At 39.3% G+C, this 26,109-nt stretch overlaps 1 protein-coding gene across 3 annotated transcripts in view; it reads left to right on the top strand.

Moving 5' to 3' along the window:
• The window catches only part of IREB2 (iron responsive element binding protein 2), a gene marked incomplete at its 3' end in the record, with an annotated part of 59,672 nt that overhangs the window by 12,078 nt on the left and 21,485 nt on the right, over nucleotides 1-26,109 (top strand). The window contains exons 3-10 of one of the 3 annotated variants that reach the window (XM_080692900.1): nucleotides 8,255-8,392; nucleotides 10,708-10,926; nucleotides 15,211-15,280; nucleotides 15,953-16,136; nucleotides 17,024-17,163; nucleotides 19,457-19,628; nucleotides 20,316-20,413; nucleotides 24,903-25,019. In XM_080692900.1, coding sequence (XP_080549026.1) covers nucleotides 8,255-8,392; nucleotides 10,708-10,926; nucleotides 15,211-15,280; nucleotides 15,953-16,136; nucleotides 17,024-17,163; nucleotides 19,457-19,628; nucleotides 20,316-20,413; nucleotides 24,903-25,019 — 1,138 coding nt within the window. Of the gene's footprint in view, nucleotides 1-8,254; nucleotides 8,393-10,707; nucleotides 10,960-15,210; nucleotides 15,281-15,952; nucleotides 16,137-17,023; nucleotides 17,381-19,456; nucleotides 19,629-20,315; nucleotides 20,414-24,902; nucleotides 25,020-26,109 lie in introns of those variants that run through there. The other 2 variants (XM_080692899.1, XM_080692901.1) reach the window with 2 other exon arrangements.

Below are 26,109 nucleotides of genomic sequence, written 5' to 3'. Positions count from 1 at the left end.
TTCATTTTTTCATGAATGAAAAATTAAAAAGTGTGTTAATATACTTTTGTTGGTATATTATAGTCTCACCTCATAATGTAGGTCAGAGTGATAGTAACATATATGCACACAGTAGTTAACGAGCTTCCCCCATCCCCACTCCATTCCTTTCCCCAGTATACATACATGGTATTGAGACAATCATGTCACCAGTGTCAGTGGAAGTGTTTCCTTTATTAACTCTCTCTTGCCTCACCCCCACCCTCCCCTAGACCACTTCCCCCTCTCTTCTGGGGCTTCTGCATTATTGCAAGTCCCTCTGGTAGCCTGATTACTCCCTGTCTTCTGCATCTGAGAGGAAACGTACCACCTTTCACCTTCTGTGACTGGCTAATCTCAGTATACTTCAGAGCCATTCATTTTCCTTCAAGTGACATAATTTTGTTCTTTATTGCTGAGTAGAATTCCGTTGTGCGTGTATTTCATAATTTTGTAATCCACTTTATTATCTGCTGATGTATACCTAGGTTGGCTCCATAATTTGGCTGTTGTAAATTGTCCTGCTGTAAACATGGATATATGTGTATAACTATAATACTCCGATTTCCGTCCCTTTGGAAAGATAACCAGGAGTCGTATAGTTATATCATATGGTCGATCCATTCTCAGCTGTTTGAGGAATCTCCACAACGATCTCAATAGCAGCTGCACTGATTTGCAATCTATCAACAGTGTATAAGAGTTTCTATTTCCCTACATCTTTGCCAATGTGTGTGTGTTTGTTTTGTGGTCCTGGGGATGGAGCCCAGGGGCCTTCTACCTCCGAACTACACTGCCAGACCTATTTTTATATTTATTTGAAAACACCATCTCACCAAGTTGCTGAGTGCCTCACTGAGTAGCTGAGGCTGGCTTCGAACCTACACAGTCTTCCTGTCTCAGCCTAAGTACTGGAATTATAAGCATCTGCCACCACGCCCGTCTTTGCCAGTGTTTATTGTTGTGTTTGAATTCTTGATGATTGCCATTTTAATTGGGGTTAGATGGAATCTTAGTGTAGTTTTGATTTGCATCCCCTGATTACTAATGATGTTGAACATTTTTTTCACGTGTTTATTGGCTGTTTGTGTTTCTTTGGTGAAGTGTTTGTTTAGATCCTTGCTTTTTATTCTTTATTTTGAAACATGGTCTTATTGAGTTGCAAAGGGCCTCACTAAGTAGCTGAGGCTGGCCTCAGGAACTGCGATGCTCTTGTCTCAGCCTCCCAAATGCTGGGATTACAAGTTGCGCCACCATGCCTGGCTTGTGTCCAGTTTTTGATTGGAATTTTTTTTTGCGGTTGGTTTCTTAAGTTCTTTGGATATTCTAGATATTAATCTTCTGCAGAGGAGTAGCTGGCAAAGATCTCCCATTCCATTGGCTCTCTTTTAAGGTTTTTGATAGTTTCTTTTGCTGCACAGAAGCTCTTTAATCAAATCTTAATTTTTAGTCCTTATTTTAATTTCTTGTGCTTTAAAGTCCTTATTAAGGAAGATTCTGTCTGTGCCTCTTTGTTAGAGTGTTGGCCCTATGCCTTCCTCTAGTAACTTCAAAGTCTCTAGTCTAATTTCCAAGTCTTTGGTTTATCTTGACTTTTGTACAGGGTGGGAAGTTGGGATTTAATTCCATTTTCCTACAAATGGACAACTAGTTTTCCCAACGCCATTTGTTGAAAAGACTACTTTTTGCAGCCGGGTGTGGTGGCACATGCTTGTAATCCCAGAGCTTGGGAGGCAGAGACAGGAGGATTGCACAGGTTCAAAGCCAGCCTCAGCTACTTAGTGAGGTTTTTAGCAACTTAGTGAGACCCTGTTTTTAAATAAAGTATTAAAAAAAATAGGTCTTGGAGTATATCTCGGAGGTGGAAAAGCCCCTGGGTTCCACCCCCAGTACCACAAAAAGAAAAAAGAAAAGTCTATTTTTTTCTCTGATGTATGTTTTTGGCACCTTTGTAAAAAATTAATTGGCTATAAATGTGTGGATTTGTTTCTGTGTCTTCTAGTCCATTTTTCGCTGTGTCTTTTTGTGCCAATATTGTACTGTTTTTTTTATTACTATAGCTCTGTAATATAATTTGCAGCCAGGTATCATGATTCCTCCTGCATGGTTCTTATTGCTGAGAATTGCTTTGGCTATTCTGGATTTTTTTTTTTTCCATATGAACTTTATGACTGATTTTTCTTCCTCTGAAAAATGACATTGGTATTTTAATAGGGATTGCATTGATCTGTAGATCGTGTTTGATAGAATGGCCATTTTGATAATATTCTGCCTATCCAAGAGCATGGGAGATCTTTCCATCCTCTTAAGATCTTTGATTTCTTTCTTTAGAAGTCTTATAATTTTCACTATAGAGGTCTTTTACCTCCTTTGATAGATTTATTCCTAGGTGTTTTTATTGTTTTTGAGGTTATTGTAAATGGAATTGTTTTCCCGAATTCTTTTTTAGTGGATTCATGGTTGGTGTATAGAAAGGTGCTAATTTGTGTATAATGATTTTTGTATCTTACTACTTTGCTGAATTTGTTAGCTCTAGAAGTCTTGGGTTAAGTTTTTGGGGTCTTCTAAGTATTGGATCATGTCATCTGCAAATAGAAGTAATTTCAGTTCTTGTATTCCTTTGATTTCCTTCTCTTATTGCTCTGGCTACAGTCTTAAATAGAAAGAGAATGGTGTTAGTGGGTATCCATTCCCGATTTTTTTATTTTATTTTATTTTTTGTGGTACTGGAGATGGAACCCAGGGGCATTTTACCTCTGAGCTACACACCCAGCCTCATTTTTTTATTCTTTGTTTTGAAACTGGATCTCACTGAGTTGCAAAGGACCTTACTAAGTAGCTGAGGCTGTGAACCATGACCCTCCATTCTCCCCTCCCGAATGCTGGGATTACAAGTGGGCACCACCACACCCGACTCTCATTCCTGATTTTAAAGGGAATTCTTGCAGTGTTTCCCCATTCAGTATAATGTTGGCTTTGGGTTTATTGTATATTGCTTTAGATGTTGCAGTAAGTTTCTTCTATTCTAACTTTCTGTAGTGTTTTTAACATGAGTGAGTGTTGGATTCTTTTTGGGGGGGTTCTCGGGATGGAACCAGGGGCATTTGACCTCTCAGTTACACCCCCTTCTTTATTTGTCCTCCAAGCTACACCCCCTTATTTATTTTGAAGCTGGGTCTCACTAAGTTGTGGAGGGCCTCACTAAGTAGCTGAGGCTGTCTGAAAACCACAATCCTCCAGTCTCAGCCTCCCAAATGCTGGGATTACAAGCGTGCGCCACCACGCCCGGCTGTCAAATGCTTTTTAAGGTGCCGGGCTTGGTGGCGCAGGTTTGTAATCCCAGCGCTTGGGAGGCAGAGACAGGAGGATCGCGCAGGTTCGAAGCCAGCCGCGCGCGTGTTGACTTAGGAGACCCTGTTTCCAAATAAAAATATTAAAATGGGCCTGGGAGTGTAGCCTGGAGGTAGAAGAGTTTCCAGGAACCCCAGTACCACCAAAAAAATATGTGTGTGTGTGTGTGTGTGTGTGTGTGTGTGTGTGTGTGTTAAAAAATAGACTAAAAACTAGGGCTGGGGGTGTAGCTTGGAGGTACAATGCCTCTGGGTGCCATCCTCAGTACTACACACACACACACACACACACACACACACGCACACACACACACACACACAGAGTTTTGTAGAATTCAGCTGGAAATCCATCTAGACCTGAACTTTTTATTGCTGTTGTACCTCTTTGCTTGCTATTGGTCAGTATGTTTTCTATATCTTCTTGGTTTGATTATGGTAGGTTATATATATCTAGAAATTTGTCAGTTTCTTTCTATGCTTTCCTGCATATTATTGTAGTATAAATTTTCAAAGTAGTTTCTGATGATCCTCTGGATTTTCCTGCTGTCTGTGATGTCTTCTTCTTTTTCATTTATTTTAGTAATTTGAGTTGACTCTTTTGGTTAGGTTGGCTAAGAGGTTTATCAGTCTTATTTTTTAAAAAAAAACAGCTTTTGGGGTTTGTTTTGTCTATTTTATTGATTTCTGCTCTGATTTCTGCTCTGCTATCTGCTGGCTTTGGGAATTCATCTATTCCTGATTTTGGGGGGTCTTGAGGTGTGTCATTAGGTTGTTTATTTGCTATAGATTTTTCTCTTAAAACCATCTTTGATGTAAAAAGTGATTGGCAGTAATCAAGAGTCTTTTGCCAGCATAGAAATAGGCAGATAGAGAAAAGAAACAGAATTGAGAATCTGGAATACATCCTTGTATTCCCAATGAATTGATTTTAAAAAAGGTTACCAAAAAATTCAGTGGAGGGAAGAATTGTTTTATGTCTGCATGCAAAAGAGCATAGTACATGGAGTGCACTAGAAAGTGCCATATGTACACTAAAGAATACATAATCTGCTGATGTTAGACTAGAGTGTTCTATGAAGGTTCTCTACTTTAAAATTGATTTTTATTGGTGTATTGTAATTGTACATCAGAGTGAGATTTGTCATGATAAATGCATACTTGCACACATCACCTGGCAGAGCTGTCTTTTCAATCTAGTTGGTCTTTCATGCTGACATGAATGGAAATTAAGTTACTATGGGTTTTCCAATGGCATTTTGCTAGAATAAAGTGGTCATAGTGTTAAAAAAATCCTCAAAGTATCTGTAGGTTTTGGTATGTTGTATCTCTATTTTCATTTAATTCTAGGACTTTTAAAATTTCTTTCCTTGTTTCTTCTGTGATCTAGTCCTCATTCAAAAGCGTATCATTCAGTCTCTGTGTATGTATGTAATCTAGGTCTTCCTGTTTTTGATTTCTGCTTTCATTCCATTGTAATCTGATGAGGTGCATGGGGTTATATCTTTTGAATTTGCTAGTATTTGGTTTGTGGCCAAGGATTTGATGTATTTTGGAGAAGCTTCCATCAGCAGTTGAGAGGAATGTGTATTTTGCCCTTGTTGATTGGAATATTCTACAGATGTCTTATTAGAACAATTTAGTTTTAGAATGTTTAGGTCTGAAAAGTATCTACTGATCTTTTGTCTGGATGATCATTCTAGTGGGGTGAGGGATCTGTTGAGGTCTCCCAGTATTATTTTTTAGGAGTCTAAGTCTTAATGTCCTGAAGAGTATTTATTTAGTGGCACTGCAGATTGAACCCAGGGGCGTTCTACCTCAGGTACAACACCCCAGCCCTATTTTATTTTTAATTCAAGACAGGGTCTTGCTAGGTTGATGAGTCTCTCACTTAATTGAGGCTGCCTTCGAACCTGCGATCCTCCAGTCTCAGCCTCCCAAGTACTGGGATTATAGGCATGTATCATGCCTGGCTAGAGTTTGTTTTATAAAAGTGGGTGCACTCATGTTTGGGACATAAATGTTAACTATGTTATACCTTCTTGCTGGATTGTTCCTTTTATTAGTAAGAGATGACCCACTCCTTTCACCTTTAGCCTATGAATATCTCTGCCTGTAAGGAGAATTTCTTGCAAGAAGCATATAGTTGAATTATCCACAATTGCCAGTCTGCCTTTTTTTGAGGGGTTGGGGGGCACTGGGGATTGAACCCAGAGGCCTTCTACCTCCAGGCTATGTCCTCAGCCTAATTTTACTTCTTATTTAGAAACAGGGTCTCATTAGGTTGCTGAGAGCCTTGCTAAATTGCTGCAACTGGCTTTAAACCTGTAACCTTCCTGTCTCAGCCTCCCAAGTGCTGGGATTACCTTTAATTGTAGAGTTGAGATCTTTGACATTCAATGTTATTAGTGAGAGATGATTTTTGTTTTCTGTCATTTCGAATCTTCTGTTTGATATAGTGTAATTTCTCCTTTGCTTAGTTGCTCATTCAGTAGAATTTATCCCATCTAATTCTGGTATTTCTTTCTTTTTTTTCTTCTTTGTGTTTTTAGTTCTTTAATTTTCTCTAATTATGAATGAATTTTGAGAGTTTCCTTTTTATTGTTTATTTATTTATTTATTTTACTTATTGTGGTATTGGGGGTGCAACACAGGGGCTTTTTACCCTGTGTACACTCCCAGATCTATTTTATATTTTATTTGGAAACAGGGCCTCACTAAGTTGCTGAGAGCCTCACTAAGTAGCCGAGACTGGCTTCAAACTTTGCTGCGCAACCCTCCTGTCTCAGCAGAAGGTTCCTTTTTTAAAATCCATACACCCAGCTGGGCATAGTGGTGCACACTTGTAATCCCAGCACTTGGGAGACTGAGAGAGGAGGCTGTCTGGTTCACAGCCAGCCTCAGCTACTTAGTGAGGCTCTCTGCAACTTAGTGAGACCCTGTTTCCAAATAAAGAATAAAAAATAGGGCTGGGTAGAATGCCCCTGGGCTCAGTCCCCAATAACTAACACACACATACATACACACAGACTCCTAATTAATATATTGTTGTTTTCAATTAGTTTGTACATTTTATTATATTGATTTTTTTTGTTTTTGTAGTACTATGGATGGAACCCAGGGGCATTGTATCTCTGAGCCACACCCCCATCCCTATTTTTTATTTTTTTATTTTGAAACAGGGTCTCACTGAGTTGCAAAAGGTCTCAGTAAGTAGCTGAGACTGTCCTCAAACCGTAATCCCCCTGTATTAGCCTCCCAAACGCTGGGATTACAAGCGTGTGCCACACTGCCTGGCTTAGTCTGAACATTTTAAAAAGATGCCTTTTCTAAACTGAAGCAACTCAGCCAGGCATGGTGGCGTACGCTTGTAATCCCAGCATTCGGAAGGCTGAGACCTGGAGGATCACGGTTCGCGGACAGCCTCAGCTACTTAGTGAGGCCCTCTGCAACTCAGTGAGACCCGGTTTCAAAATTAAAAAAAAGATAAAAAAAAGAATAAAAAATAGGGCACGGGGTGTAGCTCAGAGGTCAAATGCCTCTGGGTTCCATCCTCAGACCCGCAAAAAAAAAAAATAAATAAATAAATAAATAAATAAATAAATAAATAAAATAAAAATAAATAAATAAATAAATAAACTGAAGAACTCAATGAAAAACAATAGGTACATTTTTCTTATGCCATATGTTCTAAAATGTGCTTTTCCTTAACTGCCTGCTCCTTATCTAATAGCTAGCTATTAGATAAGTATATACATAGCTAATAGCCTTCTCAGGCATAGTATACCCAATACTTGATACCTTGATTGCCCACCCAATTTTTTCTATGCCTTCTGTGTTGAGGTAAATCTCACCAAAGACTCCCATTTATTTAGATCCCAAATCTTGGAATCAGCTTTGATTCCTCTTTCTCCTTTTATCCTAGCACCTATTAGCAAATTCTTCCAGCGCTGTGAAATATATCCTTTGTCCAAACATTTCTTATCCACCACTGTCATCCTGTTTCTTGACCCATTTTTTTTACCTGGACTACAGCTGTGGTAGTCACCCAGTTTCCTCACTTCTATACTTGTAATCTATCTTTAGTTTATTCTTTCCATAGTGGATGGAATGCCTTGGTTAAAAATGTTAATCAGATCATATAATTCTGTCATGCACCACTTGGCTTCCATTACACTTAATCAAATCCTAAAAGACCTTGCCTGATCTGGGTGTCCAAGCTCAGGAAGAGCTACTGACCTTGAGCTACGTTTTAAGGAGGCCTAGGCTTGGGCTAGAGCATCTCCTTCACATACCCACCTACAGCTGGCTGTGCCCTGCCTCTGTGTGCTGCTGTTGTGATGCTCATGTGATTCTGTAATTGTTACTCCCTACAAACTCTTTGAGAGCCAGAACCTTCTTTTACTTGGCTTCGTACCCCTGGTGTCTAGCACACTGAAGGCATTTGGTACATCCTTGTTGCATAGTTGGCTGGATATATGGATGGATGAATGTAAAGTGGAAAAAGGGATTGTGAATCTAGCCTGCAGATAAGAAGGCACTGGGGAAAAGGAGCTGGAGCCAGGTAAAGAGAGTGGCTGTCAAAATTGAAGGAGGAAGAAAGAATTGCACAGACCTTGATGTTAATTTGTGCTTCCAAAAATCGTCTCTTTATTTTATTTTATTTTATTTCAGGGCCTATCTGCCCCTGAGCACTCACGTTTGCGAGATAAATAATAATATCAAATTCTCATTAAACCAGGTACATCTAACTTTGGTTAATATGTTATCCAAAGTGACTACAAACTAAAAAGGGACACTTTTCAAAAATAAAAATGAGGAAATGCAGGTTAGCCTTTTATTAAGCAAATAGAATTTGAAGTATAATTTGATCGTGCTTTATTTTTTAGTGGGATACCGGCCATGGTGGATTTTGCTGCTATGAGGGAGGCAGTGAAAACTCTTGGAGGTGACCCTAAGAAAGTCCATCCTGCCTGTCCGACAGACCTCACGGTTGACCATTCTTTACAGATTGACTTCAGTAAATGGTACTTTAATACGGCTGCTTAAGAAGATAACCTTGCACGTTAACTGGAAGTGTATCGTGGGGAGGCAAGGGGGTAGAGACCATTTATGTGAGTAAAGCGTGCTACATTTGGAATTGAGTGCTATAGTAAAGGGAAACCGTGTGGAAAGTTATGATTGGTGAAGTTTTCTATACTCAAACTGAGTTGAGAGCTGGTTTTTTATTTCTTATCTCGGCTACTATATTTGATAGAAATGTACAGGCCTGGGATCTGCTTTTATTTTATTTTATTTTATTTTATTTTTTTGCGCGGTACTGGGGATGGAACCCAGGGGCATTCTACCTCCGAGCTATGCCCCCAGTCCTATTTTTTAGTATTTATTTTGAAACAGGGTCTCACTGAGTTGCAAAGGGCCTCGCTAAGTTGCTGAGGCTGTCCACAAACCCCGATTCTCCTGTCTTAGCCTCCCTTATTAAAAGCATGTACCACCACTCCTGGCTAGGATATGTTTTTTAGAGTGAACATCTGAATTAACCCTTCATATCCTTTTTGGTTTCTGTAGTACTATGGTTTGAACCCAGAGGTGTTCTACCTCCAAGCTACACCTCCAGCCCTTTTAAATTTGAAATGGCCTTGCTAAGTTGATGGGGCTGGCCTCAAATCCATGATCCTTCTGTCTCAGCCTCTCAAGTACAAGGATTACAGGCAGCTCCCACTATGCCCAGCTTTCTGTTTTTTTGTGTGTTTATTTATTTATTTATTTATTTAATTTTTGGTACTGGGGGTGGAGCCCTAGGGGCATTCTACCTCTGAGCTATACCCCCACCCCTATTTTTTATTCTTTGAGATAAGGTCTCACTTAGTTTCAAAGGGCCTCACTAAAAAGCTGAGGCTGGCTGCGAACTGTGATCCTCCTGTCTCAGCCTTCCAAATGCTAGGATTATAACCATGCACCACCTTGCTCGGCTTCCATTTTTTTTTTTTTTTAACCTACTTACCTTTCACAGAGAATCTAAAGATTTGTCTTATTGATCATTGAAAACACTGAATTCATTAAAGCTTTGTTTTTCTTCCACTGAAATAATTTTCCTTTCTTTTTTGGTGCTGAGGATTGAAATTAGTAATATCTCTGGCCCTTTTTTTCTTTTTCTTTTTCTTTTTTTTATTTTTTATTTTTATTTTTTATTTTTTTTTTTTTTTGGTGGTATTGGGAGTGAAACCCAGGGGCTTTTCTACCTCTGGGCTATACTCCCCGACCTATTTATACTTTATTTGGAAACAGGGTCTCACTAAGTTGCTGAGAGCCTCACTAAGAAGCTGAGGCTGGCTTCGAACCTGAGCGATCCTCTTCTCAGACTCCCAAGCTTGGGATTACAAGCATGCGCCACCACGCCTGGCTCTGGCCCCTTTTTTTTTTTTTTTTTTTTTGGTGGTACTGGGGTTCCAGGTAGCCCTTTTACCCCCGGGCTACACTCCCAGACCTATTTTTACATTTTTATTTGGAAACAGGGTCTCCTAAGCCAGTGTGCGCTTCGAACCTGCGTGATCCTCCTGTCTCTGCCTCCCAAGTGCGGGGATTACAAGCATGCGCCACCACGCCCGGCTCTGGCCCTTTTTTAAAAAAAAAATAAAATGTTTTATTCTAGCTGGGCATGGTGGTGCATGCTTATAATCCCCATTTCTGTCATGCATCGGTCTTTTTTTTTTTTTTTCTTTTCTTTTCTTTTTTCCCCCCATGTATGTATTGCTAGGGATTGAGCCCCCGGGTATTCTGCCTCTGAGCTTTGCCTCCAGCCCTATTTCATTTTTTTTATTTTGAAACAATGTCTTGCTATGTTGCTGTTGCTGAGGCTGTCCTGAAACCTTGGGTTCTGTCTCCCAAGTACTAGGATCCTCCTGTCTTCTGAGTACTAAGGCTACAGGTGTGCACCACCACACCCAACTTCAGTCTTATTTTACATTCCCTGGAATAGCAGAATAATATTGCAGTTTACTATAACTTTAGGAGAGATTTGTAGCCTCTATATTAAAACTGTGGGCCTGTGCTTCTCAGTTGTTAAAAACAGTTATGTTCTTGCTAAAAGTTGTTTAAATTGGTGTAGAATATAAGGAAATGATTATATTGGGTACTTAGAATTATGTTTTCATCTAGAAATATAAACTGTTTCTTTTTTTGTCATTTGAAATTTACTTTTGACACTTGAGTTGAATGATGTGTATTAATTAGCCTTTGAGCATCATTTACCTCAGATAGCATTGCAGGCATGTACTTTTTGAAGATTTAAATCTGTCACTTTTAAATGCTCTTCTTTTTTTTTTCCTTTTTGGGATAATAGTACAATACAAAATGCACCAAATCCTGGAGGCGGTGACCTGCAGAAAACAGGAAAGCTCTCTCCACTCAAAGTGCAGCCGAAGAAGCTTCCCTGCAGAGGCCAGGCGAGCTGCCGAGGGTCTTGCGATTCTGGAGAACTAGGCCGAAACTCAGGAACATTCTCTTCACAGATTGAGAACACACCCATCCTGTGTCCTTTTCACTTGCAACCAGTGCCTGAGTACGAGATCCTTTCTGCTAATATTACTGCCAGGTTATCTTTCAGTTGAGGATCACTTTATGCTCCATCTGGTTCCTGCTGCATTACTTCACAATAGGTGCTATGTTGCGTTTTCTTATGTATTTCCTATTGTGCAGAAAGAAGCAGAATTAATTAAAACGTTACTCCAAATGCCATTCTCTGTTTCTGTTCCTCAGGAGGTAAACATTTCTTAAGGCTTACCTGTCACATTTTTCTCCCTTGAACCCGAGGCCCTGCACGTGCCAGCCAAGCGCTGTACCACTGAGCGTTGTCCCCAGTTCTAAAATTCATTTAATGACTACTTTAGGCAGCAAATAAGATCTTGTTTTAAACTGAATTTTTTAGTGAATTTGGACCATTGATATACTTATTATTCATATCTCCTCTATAAATTCTCTGTATTTAACTCTGTCCCACAATAGAGCATTTCTTAATTTTTCATTTTGCACTATGTTAAGAATATGATTATTTTCATATGTAACAAACCTAATGAGTTCATTTAGATAAGTTATTTTCTATATGATGCCATGGAAATAGTAAACAGGCCTACAAATGAATCTTGTTCTTAGGAATTGATTAGATTTTCCTCTTAGATGATTTTTTCTCCAAATAAGAATAGGAGTTCTATGGCTTGATATATATATATATATATATATATATATATATATATTTTTTTTTTTTTTTTTTTAAATGCTATAATGTTCCCTCTTTTGTTGTTTTTAGTTCTAGGGATTGAACTCAGGTGCCTGGTGCACTGGCCACCATGCCTGGCTTAAAGTTTCCAAATTTTTATCCTCATTTTTAAGAAAGTTTGTCTTATTAATAGATTTTTTGGGGTGATATTGGGGATTGAACCCAAGCCATTCTATCTCTGAGCTACACCCCAACCCTATTTATCTATTTTGAAACAGGGTCTTCCTAAGTTGCTGAGAGCCTCACTAAGTAGCTGAGGCTGGTTGTGAATCAGCAGCCCTCCTTTCTCAGCCTCCCAGGTACTGAGATTACAAATGTTCTCCACCGTGACTGGCCTCAATTTTTTTTTAATTTTATAAAATTATACTTTGAGCTTTATAAAATAGCATTCAAGATTTAGACTAGCTAAGAAAAATATTCACACATGGGTATTAAATGCCAACTAATACATTAATTTGTTTCTGAATTGGATATTTTAAGTTCTAATTATAAAATTTTGTGCTCAATATTTTTATAAAATTACAGGTTATAGTGATGTGTCCTTTTCCATCCTAAGGACTCATTATAACCTGGGAAAACTTTCTTATGAAATGATGACAGTTTTATATAACCACTTTTTATTCCTTCTATGGACATGTACCCTGATTGTTAGAGTCATGTTGACCTGAGATTAATACCACTTAGAAATTAACTTCCTAGAAAGGAAAGTTTGTTTGTATTTATTTTGAGGTACTGGGGATAGAACCCAGGGGCATTCTGCCTTCGAGCTGCATCCCCAGCCCTATTTTTTATTCTTTATTTTAAAATCAGGGTCTCGCTGATTTGCAGAGGGCCTCACTATGTAGCTGAGGCTGACCATGAACCTCAGTCCTCCTGTCTCAGCCTCCCAAATGCTGGAATTATAAGCGTGTGCCACCACATGCCACTGAAAGGGAAGTTTATTGATTCAGAATCATTGATCTTAATTTTTAGTTGCTTTTTATAGCTTCAGATTGTGAAATGTTTACTGGTACATTTTTGTTTCTGAAGATCTAATTTGGCATAACATTTCTCCCCACAATTTTCTTTTCTTTTTTTTTTTTAATACTGAGAATTGAACCCAGGGATACTCTGTCTCTGGGCTATACCCCAGGCACCCATTTTTTCTTTTTTTCCCTTTAGTACTAGGGATTGAACCCAAGGTCATTTTATATCTGAGCTATACTCCAAGCCAGATTTAATTTTCATAAAACTTAGTCTAAGTTACTGAGAATAGCCTCCAAACTGTGACCCTCCTGTCTCAGGTTCCCAAGTACTGGGATTAACAGGAGTGTGCCACTCACTGTACCTGGCTTCCCCTCAGTTTTGACTGTGTGCTGGTGGGGGTTGGTAGGAGTAGGACCCAGGGGCCTTCTACTTTCAGTCTATACCCCCACCTTTATTTTTTATTTGGAGACAGGGTCTCACTAAATTTCTAAGCCTCATTAAGTTGCTGGGGCTGTTCTCAAACCTGCAATCCTCCTGTCTCAGCCTTCCAAGTACTGGGGTTTCAAGCACGTGCTACTATACTCAGCTTCAGTTTTGACTCTTAAATTACAAATTATTGTAGTCTCCAGCTATGTGGAAATAGGAACTTGTGTGTTTAGTGCATCAATGAAGTATTAATTACAGGTTCAAACGAAAAATTGAAGGGTAAAAAGTTGAGAGTTTAATTTAGCCGAGCATGGTAGCACATGCTTGTAATCCTAGTATTTGAGAGGCTGGAACAGGAGGATTCAAGTTCTCAGCCTGCCTCAGCTACTTAGTGTAGTGACCCACAACTGAGACTCTGCTTCTAAATTAAAAAAAGATATAATGGGGCTGGAGATGTAGCTCAGAGGTAGAATGCCCCTGGGTGTGTGACTCTGCAGTCACACACACACACACACACACACACACACACACACACACACACACACGAGTTTAACATTTGGCACTTGAAATCACTTTCTAATTTGAAGTCAAGTTATAAGCTAGTAAATGTTTGTATCACACTTTGTAGCCATAGTGCTGTGGAAAGGTAAAATAATTGTAATGGCTCTAGAAAGCTGTGTTATCTGAGGTCCTGAGAAAACTTAGATGTTCTGTGCCTTCAAACAGTCACTCAGCCATGAATTATTAAAATAATCTTTGCTGAAAGAAAACAAAGTTGACAATTGAACAACTAGAATTATCTGGATCCTGGAGACCATGTATAATTTGTTATAATGATATTTGAGTTCACATTATATCACCACCTGGTGGTTAAAATAATGCAGTTTGAAATAATTTTTTAGAAATACCCATTAGGTAGCTGGAAGTGGTGGCATATGCCTGTAATTCCACTACTTGGGAGGCTGAGACAGGAGGATTGCAGGTTCCTAGCCAGCCTCAGCAACTGGGTGAGGCCCTCACAACTTAATGTTATCCTCTTTCAAAATAAGTAAGCTAGGTATGATAACACATGCTTGTAGTCCCAGTACGTGGGAGGCTGAGACAGGAGGATCACAGTTTTTTTGCCAGCCTCAGCAGCATAGTGAGACCCTGTTTCAAAATAAAGAATAAAATAGGTCTAGAGGTGTAGCTTAAAAGTAGAATGCCTCTGGGTTCAATCTCCAGCACCACACACACAGATACAAAAATACTCACTAAGTAAAAATAATCTAAAAATGATACTATACTTACTGCATAGAGGTAAATTATTTTATTTCTTCTTTATTTTTTATTTAATTCTTGTGTGTGTGTATAGTACTAGGAATTGAGCCCAAGGGCATTCTACCTCTAAGCTGTACCACTAGACCAATTTATTCAAATTTATTTTGAAATAGGGGTTTACTCCCTGAGGGCCTCACTAAGTTGCTGAGGCTGGCTGAAAGCTTGGGGTCCTCCTTTCTCAGCCTCCCAAGTACTAGAATTACAGGCATGTACTACCACTCTTGGCTTTATTCTTTGTTTAACTCATGCAAAATGTATTTGTAATCTATGTAAACTAAATTGCTGCTGGAATCTAAAACAGCCTTGTGTTTGGCACTTGAAATCACTTTCTAAAATCAGCCTTGTATTTGGGACAGGAAGAATAAAAGATTTTTTGCCAAAAGTTCTCTTTAAATTATAAATCACTCAGGAGTTATTATTGCCACATAGCAATAATCAACTCCCACATCCTCATTTAATTGGCACAAGACCCAAGGGGGTGAGAACGTACATGTTAATTGTTGTATAAGCTATTACTCTCCTATTTCTTTGCAGTGGAAAACCCAACAAAGCTTAGCATCTTAATTATGGCCATAGCCATGTCTCCTGCATAGTGCCTTTTAAGTACAGTTTTGGACACTGGTATGAGCATTGCTTTATTAAATCTCGTAAGAATCCTTTCTGGAGTCATCTGGTGTGTTGTGTAAAGCAGAACTTCTTTGTTGAAAAGAAAATAATTCTGAGAAGTCTAGTAAATTGTTCTTCCAAGAGTTTTTTTTAAATGTTTTTGTATGTATGCATAACAATGAAGACTTAGAAACATGACATGAGAGGTTTTTTTATAATACATACATTAATGCCAGCTTTTCTTTCTTTTAGACCTGAAACAGTGTTAAAAAATCAAGAAGTAGAATTTGGCAGAAATCGAGAGAGGCTTCAATTTTTCAAGGTATAAATGATTTGGGGAAATTTTATATTGACATTTATAAAATATTAATAGGTAGAATTTGTATATCTGGACTGGTGTGTGTTTTTGTATGTGTGTGTGTGTGAACTGTGATATTCTACTTCAGAACTATACCCTTTGCCCTTTTTCTTATTTAGAAAGAGAGACTCACTAAGTTACTTAACTGACAAAACGTCACTAAATTGCTGAGGCTGGCTTCAAAACTACAGCACTCCTGTCTCAGCCTCTCAGGTACTGGGATTACAAGCATGCACCACCATGCCCAGCTTTAGACTAGTGCTTTTAAAGGCTTTATAAAAGTACTATGACCCTTTTGTTTCTACAAAAATAAGATTCCAAAATCTTATTGGAAGCCCCAGCATGTAAAACAAGATGAACACCATGGCTTTCGTTCAAGTGAGCTTGGAATGCCTTTTACATTGGACCTTACTCTTTCTCCCTGAGGACCATTAGATCACAGTTAAATAGTATGTTAATATGAAATATTGGCATGTTTTTCTTTGACCTGACTTTATTTTATTTTAGTAATAGGCAAAATGAGTATGTTTAGGTTCAATATCTGTGTATTTGTTTTTTAGTATGTACTGTAAATTTCGACCACATAAAGTCACATAAAGTTCTAACACTTGTATTTCTTACATCTGAACAATACAGTGGAGTTCAAGAGTGTTTAAGAATGTGGCTGTTATCCCTCCTGGAACTGGAATGGCACATCAAGTAAACTTAGAATATTTGTCTAGAGTGGTGTTTGAAGAGAAGGACCTCCTCTTCCCAGACAGTGTGGTCGGCACAGATTCTCATATAACCATGGTGAATGGTTTGGGGATCCTTGGGTGGGGTAAGTAAATGATTAAGTGTATTTTTATTTCTTTTCAGGAGAGAATGTCAGGAACACTATCAAAGAAGAAATAGCTGGTCTCTGTTAGAGCCTCTTTGAGGCTGTTTGTTCATCAGTCATAGCAGCAACAACCTAAACTTAGCTTATAGAGTTGGTGAATTATGCGGTAAAGATGATTTATGAAAAGGAGTTTGCACAGTGCAGCGCAGCACTGCCCTTTGTCAGGCGACTGCAGTGGTGACGTGGTGACGAAGGGAACGGTGCTGATGGTGGGGCCGTGACTGTTACTCCCTTATTTGACGCCACTCAGCAGCATCTCTGGCCGCCTTTGTACATCAAACATTCCTTAAGGGCATTTTATTCAAAGCCTGGTGCTGTTTGGGCCATTTACCTCACCCCTCTTAAGAGACTAGTTGTTTATTACCGTGAGCAGGCTGTGATCTTTTGTACCTCATGACTTTGGTGACCGCTCTTACTGCTGTAATGTGGCTTCTGTTAACTACTACTTGAAGATTAACCTCAGTTACTTCGGGGAAGCTTTACCTCCCCTCACTGAAGTACCCACGCTGAACTTACTCCTTTATGTAGGCTGTTAACAATTGTTGATTTTTTTTCTTTTCTCTTTCCTGTTAAGACATAACATAGTACAGTGCCCAACATAGTGTTTATTAAATTTAATATAAATGTTAAAACCTTAGTTCTTTTCAACCATGTGAATGGAGTCATTCTTTTCATGACTTGTATTCAAGGTCTGAAGTAATAGAAACGTAGCAGCACTTTGTAAGGTTCTGTGTAAGCGAAGCTGAGGCACCTCGGTGTTTCAGTGTTGCAGCGCTAACAAGTGATCTTTAAATGCACTCGGCTGATACACGTGTCCTTGTTGCTAGGAGTTGGAGGCATTGAGACAGAAGCAGTTATGCTTGGTCTGCCAGTTTCTCTTACTTTACCGGAGGTGGTTGGATGTGAGTTAACTGGGTCATCGAATCCTTTTGTTACATCCATAGATGTTGTCCTTGGCATTACAAAGGTAAGTTAGAGTTGTCATAGCCGTAGTATAATGCAGTCGCTGGCCTTGTTTTTATCTAAGTGGAGGAACCCCACAAGAATAAGAATTTTTAGTTCTTTTTTTTTTTTTTCTGATACTGGGGATTGAACCCAGTGGTATTTTATCACTGAGCTCCACCCCAGCCTAGTTTTTTGTTCTTTCTTTCTTTTTATTGTGTGTGTGTGTGTGTGTGTGTGTGTGTGTGGTGCTGGGGATTGAATGCATTCTACCTCCAAGCTATACCCGTAGCCCTGTTTATTTTTTATTTTGAAACAGGGTCTCACTAAGTTGCTTAGGACTAGTTGCTGAAGCTGGTTGTGAACCTGTGATCCTCCTGCCTCAGCCTCTCAAATACTAGGATTACAAGCATGTGCTAACATGCCCAGCTTTGGTTCATCTTTTTTTACTTTATTGGTGTAGTGGAATCTCATCTCATGATGTACATCATAGTAGTAGTGACATAAACGCACACAGCACTTGGTGGGCTTTTCCTCGCTCTCTCCCTATCCCCTCTTCCCCATCCAGGGTACTGAGATTGGCACTGGTATTCTCACATTGACAAAATGCCCATGGAAGTGGCCCCTCATCGCTCCTCCCTCCCTCCCCTCCCCAGACCATGCCCTGGGCTCCACTGGAGTCTCCTCCGTTGTCTGGGCCCCTCTAGTACCCGGTTATGCCCTAGCCTCCACATATTAGAGAAAACACGGTGCTCCACTCTGTGACTGGCTGACCTCGCTTAGCTGAATGTTCTCTAGAGCCATCCATTTTCCTGAAAATGACATAACCTTGTTCTTTATTGCTGAGGAGAACTCCATTGTGTGAATGTCCCATAAGTTTGTAATCCATTCATTCTTGATGGATACTTAGGTTAATTCCATAATTTGGCTGGGGGTGTAGCTTGGAGGTAGAATGCCTATGGGTATAGTCCCCAGAATTCCATAAATAAATAAATAAATAGGAACCTTAGATAGAAAAAATTTCAATACATATAAACAGTGGGACATGGTAGCATATGCCGATAATCCCAGAATCTGGGAGGCAAAGACAGGATGATCACATTTTTTTTTTTCCTTTATGGTTGAACCCAGGGGCATTCTACCTCTGAGCTACACCCCAGCCTTATTTTTTATTCTTTATTTTGAAACAGGGTCTCACTAAGTTGCAGAGGCCTCACTAAGTAGCTGAGGCTGCCGTGAACCTGTGATCCTCTTGTCTAAGCCTCCCAAGTGCTGGGATTGCATGCGTGCCCCCAGTACCATGAAAAAAAAAAAAAAAGGAATAAAAAATAGGGTTGGAGGTTGGAGGTGTAGCTCAGAGGTAGAATGCCCCTGGGTTCCATCCCCAGTATCGCAAAAAAAAAAAAAAAAAAAAAAAAAAGAATTGAGTTTCTATGTGTATAAAAAAAAGTTTGAATTACATGATCCTGTAAAATGTTTGGAAAAAGATGTAGTTGTTTGGTTACTTGATGGTGTTCAAGAAGAATGATTTTAGAAGAAATTAAGTTTGAGTTTTTAGGCCCTATTTTCACCCTTATTAACAGTGACATTGAGCCAGGCCTAGTGCCACGCACACACTCTTAATCCTCGTACTTGAGACGCTGAGACGGGGTATCACAGGTTTTAGCCAGCCTCAGCAATTTAGCGAGGCCATTTGCAACTTAATGCGACCCTGTTTCAAAGTAAAAAATAAAATAGGGCTGAGGATGAAGCTTCTAGAGGTAGAATGCCCCTGTTCAGTCCTCAGTACCACAAAAGACAAAACAACAGTGACATTGGACCACTTCTGTATTGACTGTATGGGGTTGGGGGTAGGGATGGGGATGGGAATTGAACCCAGGGCATTCTACTTCCAGGCTACATCCTTAGCTAGGTTGCTGAGAGTCTGGCTAGTTTGCTGAGGTTGCCCTCAAAATCTGATCCTCCTGTGTCAGCCTCCTAGGTGTAGGCTTTACAAGTGTATGCTACTACACCTGGCTCCATTAACTATCTTAAAATACCTGTAAAACCAGAGTTTGTTTCATATGAACAGTTTTTTTTCACTGCCACTAGTATTGCTTAAAATTTAGATTAGAGAGGAAGAGAGGGAGGAGAGGGGCCAAGGAAAAGCTCACCAAGTGCTGTGTGGGTGGGTGTGACTATCACTGTGAACTACATTATGTGAGACTATAATGTACCAGTAATAATACCTTCAAAGATTAGATTACATACATAGTTTTCAGGAAATCCATGTTAATCTTATTGCTAATTTTATGTTTCTCTGTGTCCCTTATATATAGCACCTCAGGCAAGTAGGAGTAGCTGGAAAGTTTGTTGAGTTTTTTGGAAGTGGAGTTTCACAATTATCTATCGTTGATCGAACTACAATAGCAAACATGTGTCCAGAATACGGTGCTATCCTCAGCTTTTTCCCTGTTGACAATGTGACATTAAAACATTTAGAACATACAGGTGAGAGGATATAAGAATCATTTGAATAAATGTAAAATTTCCAATATCTCTTTATGACAATATTACAATAAATTATATCATACATATTATTGAATTTTTATGCATTATCTTATTTTGAAATGGTGGCACTCAAACTGGGTCAGTTGTCTCCAAAGAGTGTTGTGTCCTTAAAAGCTAGCCCCTGAGACCCCTTGACAACAATTTAAAGGAATTATTCAAACCACTGACCCCTGCCTCAGTTTCCCCATAGTGATTGGTCCTTCCACCCCTTCTTAGGGATCAGAGTTTTCACTTTAAAGAGTTCTTTTTCTATGTAGGTAATTGTCCTAAAGTCTAGTGGCCTAAAGTAGCACTAATCACTGTTTGAGTGGGTGAGGAATCCAGATGGGGCCCAGTGGGCCCAGCTTGTCTGCTTTTTGTCAGGGGCATCAACTCCAAGACTGCAGAGCGAGTGCTGAGAACCATGAAGGGTCCTCTGCTCGGTGTGACAGTGAGTGCCCCCGTCAGCATGCCCAGGGGTCGCAGGGCCTGGGCTTTCTCAGAAGGTGGCTCCTCAGGGGCCGCGAGAGAGGTGTAAAAAGTGCATGAGTTATACTGTATTTATTTCTTATGCGTCACTGGAATTTCACACCATTCCCTCAAAGTTTCAAATTTTTCTTATTAGGTTTTTTCCTTGGTTCTTTTTAGGTTTTGACAAAGCCAAACTCCAATCAATGGAAACATACCTTAAAGCTGTGAAATTGTTTCAGAATGACCATAATTCTTCAGAACCTGAATATTCCCAGGTATAGTCAAACAATCTATCTAGTAATAGAAGTGAAGTGTGGGGCGGACCACTTGAGTTTGAATCCTACCTCTACAAGTTTACCAGTTATGTAACCACCTGCAATTTATTTAACCTTTCGGCCTCAGTTTTCTTTCTAAAATACAATGATAGCATCTCCTTCATAGGACACTTAGATTAAATACAAATTTATGCAATAGTAAGTACTTAATAAGTGGTAGCTATTCACATTATTTAAGAAATGTTATTTGTGTCAAGCCGGGCATGGTGGTGCACATTGTAATCTCAGCATTTGGGAGGCTGAGACTGGAGGGTCACGGTTCCTGGATAGCCTCAACTACTTAGGCCCTCTGCAACTCAGTGAGACCCTGTTTCAAAATAAAGAATAAAAATACTAGGGCAGAGAAAAAAAAGATGGCGACCGAGAAAAGCAGGGCTTAAGAGCCCCGCTAACAACCAATCTCCATTACCACAAAATCAGCGCCTTTCATAGCCAGAAAACACCATCACCAGAGAAACAAAAAAATCACCAGGCTCCAGAGAGAAAGCGGACTGAGAACAGAGCTCAGAGCCACAGAGGAGATACGCTGGCCTCACGCCTGAGGACGCGGCGGCAGCGGCGAATTCACCGGACAGCTACAGCAAGCCTAGGTGAGCCGCTGCGGAACAGCCAGGCGGGATCTTTCGGCGCAGGGAGCACCTAAAGCTCCCAGTGGCTGAGCTCAGCACACGATGCAGGGACTCAGAGTGGAACTTAAAACCAAGAAGAAATACACCAGCCTCACGGCCGAGGGCGTAGCAGCAGTGCCATATTGCCACCGGCGGCAGCAGCAGCGAATTCACCGAGTCCAGTACAGCTACATCTGCGTACTCAAGAACAGTGAGTCAAATTGCGGGCCACAGAGGAGAAATCCCAGTACTGTACTCCCTGGGACTTGACCCAGTGGAGGAGGGGCGGTGGCAGAGATATCACACCATAGGAGAACGTGCAACCTGGCACCCCCCACAGTCTAAAGCAGCCTCTATCAACTCTCTGGGTCGGAGACTCTGTCATACAACACAGTAAAGGAGTAGTGGGGTCAGAGATACTACAGACTCGAGATCCAGAGCACCTTAAGTGAAGTCATAGTGACCCAAAGGAAGAACCCAGAGAAGGCACAAACTTCCGAAATCATGGGAAAGAGGAATAACACTGGAGCAATGAATGCCCACAACCCCACAACATCAGAACCCGATAAAACAGAAAGTCAGAGATTTCTAGAAGATCAAATCAGGAAAATAACTGTAGAAATAATAGAGGTGCTTCGAAAAGAACTCAGAGAGAGCCAAAAAGAGATAAAGGATGCAATTAATGAAGTAAAGGCCTCAATTCAAAGCACAAACAACCGATTAGACCACATGGAGAACAGAATCTCGCTCTTAGAAGATGATCATTCCAAAAATGAACGCATAGTTTCTAATCTAGAAAAAAATATCCGACAGCAGGAATCTGACATAGAAGAAATATGGGCCCATTTTAAGAGAGCTAACCTAAGAATAATTGGAATAGAGGAGGGAAAAGAAAGTGAAACCAAAGGGATCAACAATCTCTTCAAGGAAGTAATAGCAGAAAATTTTCCAATCATAGAGCAAGAGGTTGATACACAGGTCCAGGAAACTTAGAGAACTCCCTTTAGACAGGATCGGAGAAGAGGATCCCCACGCCACATAATTGTCAAAATGACCAATGTGGAAGCCAAGCAGAGAATCTTAAAGGCAACAAAAACAAAGGGCCAAGTGACAGTCAGAGGCAAACCAATTAGAATCACTCCAGACTTCCCAAACCAAGTCATGAGAGCCAGAAGGGCTTGGAGTCACATATTCCAAACTCTGAAAGAAAACAACTTCCAGCCAAAAATTTCCTACCCAGCAAAACTTTCTATCAAATTAGATGGAGAAATAAGAAGCTTCCATGACAAACAGAAACTGAAGGAATTTATGTCTTCAAAACCAGCGCTAGAGAAAATACTCAAAGAGATTAACTACAAAGAAGAAATAGGTAACACACACCAGAACCAGAGAAACAAGAGTTTCCATCCAACAGACAACTAAGATTGGTTATCTGTAGAGATTCATTATTTATGTTAGTCTTTTACCTATCTCTAAATGGTATTGTTTGCCTTTATTGTTGTTAATTTTTAGGCTTTCTAGTTGGAATATTAATATACCTTCAGATATAGCATTTGGAAATATTTTATCCCATTCTATTAGTAACTGTTAACTCTGTTTACATTGTCTTTGGATATACAATATATATTTTTTATTTTTTAGGGAGTTTGTATACTCTTCTGTTGCCTGTGCCATAGAAATCCTATCCAAGAAATCACTGCCAATTTCAATGTTGTGAGGTTTTATGACCTAGATTTTCTTCTAAAAGCTTATAGTCTTAAGATTTATATTTAGGTCTTTTATCTATTTTGAGTTAATATTTGTATATGGGATTAGGTAAGGGTCCAATTTTATTCTTTTCCATGTAATTATTATGTTTCAACAATATTTAGTTAAAAGATTATTATTTCCACCACCAAATGTTCGTGGAAACCTTGTCAAAAATAACTTGACAATATAGGGAAGAATTTAGCTCTAGGCTTTTATTTAACTCCAATGGTTTATATATCTGCCTTTAGAACAGTACTACACTGATTCAATTATTGTAGCTTTATATGGTTTGAAATCAGAAAATATATATCTTCTAGCTTTGTTCTTTTTCAAGATCGTTTTAGGTAACTAGAGTCCATATTTCATATTAGGATAGATTTTTTTTTCTGAAAAATAAATATATAAATATATGATAGTTTCACCTAAAAAAAATAGAAAAAAGTATATTCTCTGGTAAGAAAGAAAGCAAAAAGAAATATTGAAATGTTATCTTTAAGTCATCAAAAGCTTGGTATCAGACAAAAAAAATACTAGGGCAGGGGGTATAGCTCGGAGGTTGAATGCCCCTGGGTTCCATTCCCAGATCCACAAAAAAAAAAAAAAGTTATTTGTGACCCAATAATTTTACATAGATTTTCCTATTGATAATAGTATTTTGTACAATTCCATTGTTAAAAGAGATACAGTTACATGGTCTTAAATGTTAGTTTGAAAGATATTTTACAATTTACACAAATATTTCTTGGAAATTTATATTGAAATAGGTAGATTTCATATTCAGAAAATTCTTTTTTTTTTTTTTTCTCCCAGTACTGGGGATGGAACCCAGGGGCAGTGTACCTCTGAGCTACACCCCAGTCCTATTTTTTTAGTGGTTTTTTTTTTTGTGTGTGTGTGGTGGTATTGGGGGTGGAACCCTGAGGCTTTCTACCTCTGGGCTATACTCCCAGACCTATTTTATATTTTTTATTTGGAAACAGGATCTCACTAAGTTGCTGAGAGCTTCACTCACTAAGGGCTTACTAAGTGGCTGAATCTGTCCATAGACCTCCTGTCTCAGCCTCCCAAACCCTGGGATTGCACGCGTACACCACCACGCCCAGCTTTGTAAAAAAGGTTTTTATTAGTACAATAGTGAAGCTCATAGCGATACATTAGTATATGTATAGGTGCTGGTGCAGTGGCACACCCTGTAATTCCAGTACTTAGGAGGCTGAGACAGAAAAGATACCAGGTCTACAGCCAGCGTGAGCAACCTGTTTCAAAATAAAATAGAAGCCTGGACTGGTGGCTCATGCTTGTAATCCCATTTCTTGGGAGGCTGAGACAGGAGTAGGGCTAGAGGTATACCTCGGAGGTAGAATGCCCCTGGGTTCAATCTCCAGTTCGGGGGGAGCCATTAATGTTTATGGGGATGAAAACATTTGAAGAACCACCAGTTTTATATAGATTATACAACTGGTGTTGTGGTAGTTCAATTTGCACTGGTCTGCTAGTTTTGCTTTTAGTATATTTTCATATATTTCATAGATTTACATGCATTCCTGTTTGTCTCCTGTGATACTGGGGATCAAACCCAGTGTCATTCTGTCTCCAAGCTATACTCCTAGGCTGTTTCATTTGTTGTTTTGAAACAGTTCTTGCTAGATTGCTGAGAGTCTACGACATTGCTTAGGCTGTCCTTGAATCTGTGATCCTCCTCTTTCAGCCTTCTGGCTCGTGCATTTCTTTCAAAGTCAGTTTCTAGGGAAGTGTTTCACCATTAAACAGATGACATTATAATGTGAATATAAGGTATGCATGATGGTGCCCACTTTTAATACTAGTATTTGGGAGGCTGAAACAGAAGGATCACAAGTTCAAGGATAGCACAGCAACATAATGAGACCCTGTTTTCAAAAAAATAATATAGGGCTGGGGGTATAACTGAGGTTGAATACCCTTGGGTTCAATCCCCAGCACTACCAAAGGGGGAAAAGTGAATATACTCATTTTGCTTCAGAACGTGGTACCTAAGTTGGAGTTTGTACTGGGGAACTCTGATTCCTTCTCTCTCTCTACTCTTTTCCTAGGTGATCAGAATTAATCTGAATTCAATAGTTCCTTCTGTCAGTGGTCCCAAAAGACCTCAGGATAGAGTTGCTGTGACAGATATGAAAAGTGATTTCCAGGCTTGCTTAAATGAAAAGGTAAATTACTTTATGTCTTTTATTTATCTACATGTGTGGGGCTAAGTAGTAAAGAACACAAGTTTATGGGACTGACCTTATACTCAATCTTTTGCTTTCTTTTCCTGTATTATGGCACATACCAGCAGTCTCTTCTTTTTCCTCCTGTTTAGCACCAGTATATAAGTCATTGGGTGAACTGTGAGGACTAGAGATTGACTTTGTCTTTTGTCTTTTTAAATTAAAATTTAAATTACCAAATTAATTAATTCAATAGTTTAGAATTGAGTTTCCTAGTCTCATTTCAAATGCTGAACAGCGCATGTAACTGTGGCTCTTAGATTGAACATCATAGATACTGAATATATAGATAGCATTAATCTAAATGTTTGTGACTTTTCAATCTAGGAAAGACCACTACATTGTGAAACTACTTTCCTAAAATCTGGTAAAAATAGCTGGTTGTGGTAGCACACATCTGTAATCCTAGTACTTGGTAAATTGAGACAGGAAGATCATAGATTCCAGACCAGCCTCAGCAACTACCGTATTTTTGAAACAAAAGATAAAAAGGGATGAGAGTGTAACTCAGAGGTAGAATACCCCTGAGTTTAATCTTCAGTGCCAAAACAAAACAAAATGATCTGTTAAAATATAACTGAGACCAGATGCTTCCCCTAATCAGCAATAACTAGGAGGGCAGGAGCAACAGGAAGAGGTCAAGTTATAGAAATGGCCCTATAGTGAAGCAATTAAGGTGACCAATCAGAGGGTATGGAATAGGGGAGGATGGAGCCTCTTTATAACACAGGAGGTACATAAACAAATGTATCAAAGTTAATCACCAAACAAGCATGAGATCGAGGGAGGAGGAGGGAATGGGATGGGGACTGGATGAGGGCTAATTGGATGATGTGTGCTTGTATATCCTCTCAAGTCTTGTATTCCAATGTGATATATGATTACAATGCACCAATAAAAATAAATTTAAAATAAAATAAAATAAAATCAAAAGTTCATAAAAGAAAAAAGAAAAGCCAGGCATGGTTACTCACACTTGTAATCCCGGCATTGGGGAGGCTGAGACCACAGGATCACGGTTTGCGAACTG

Source organism: Muscardinus avellanarius, assembly GCF_963383645.1.
Source record: "Muscardinus avellanarius genome assembly, chromosome: 3".
Lineage (NCBI taxonomy): Eukaryota > Metazoa > Chordata > Mammalia > Rodentia > Gliridae > Muscardinus > Muscardinus avellanarius.
The sequence above is the reverse complement of the archived record's forward strand: the minus strand, read 5'-3'. Positions and strand labels throughout refer to the sequence as shown.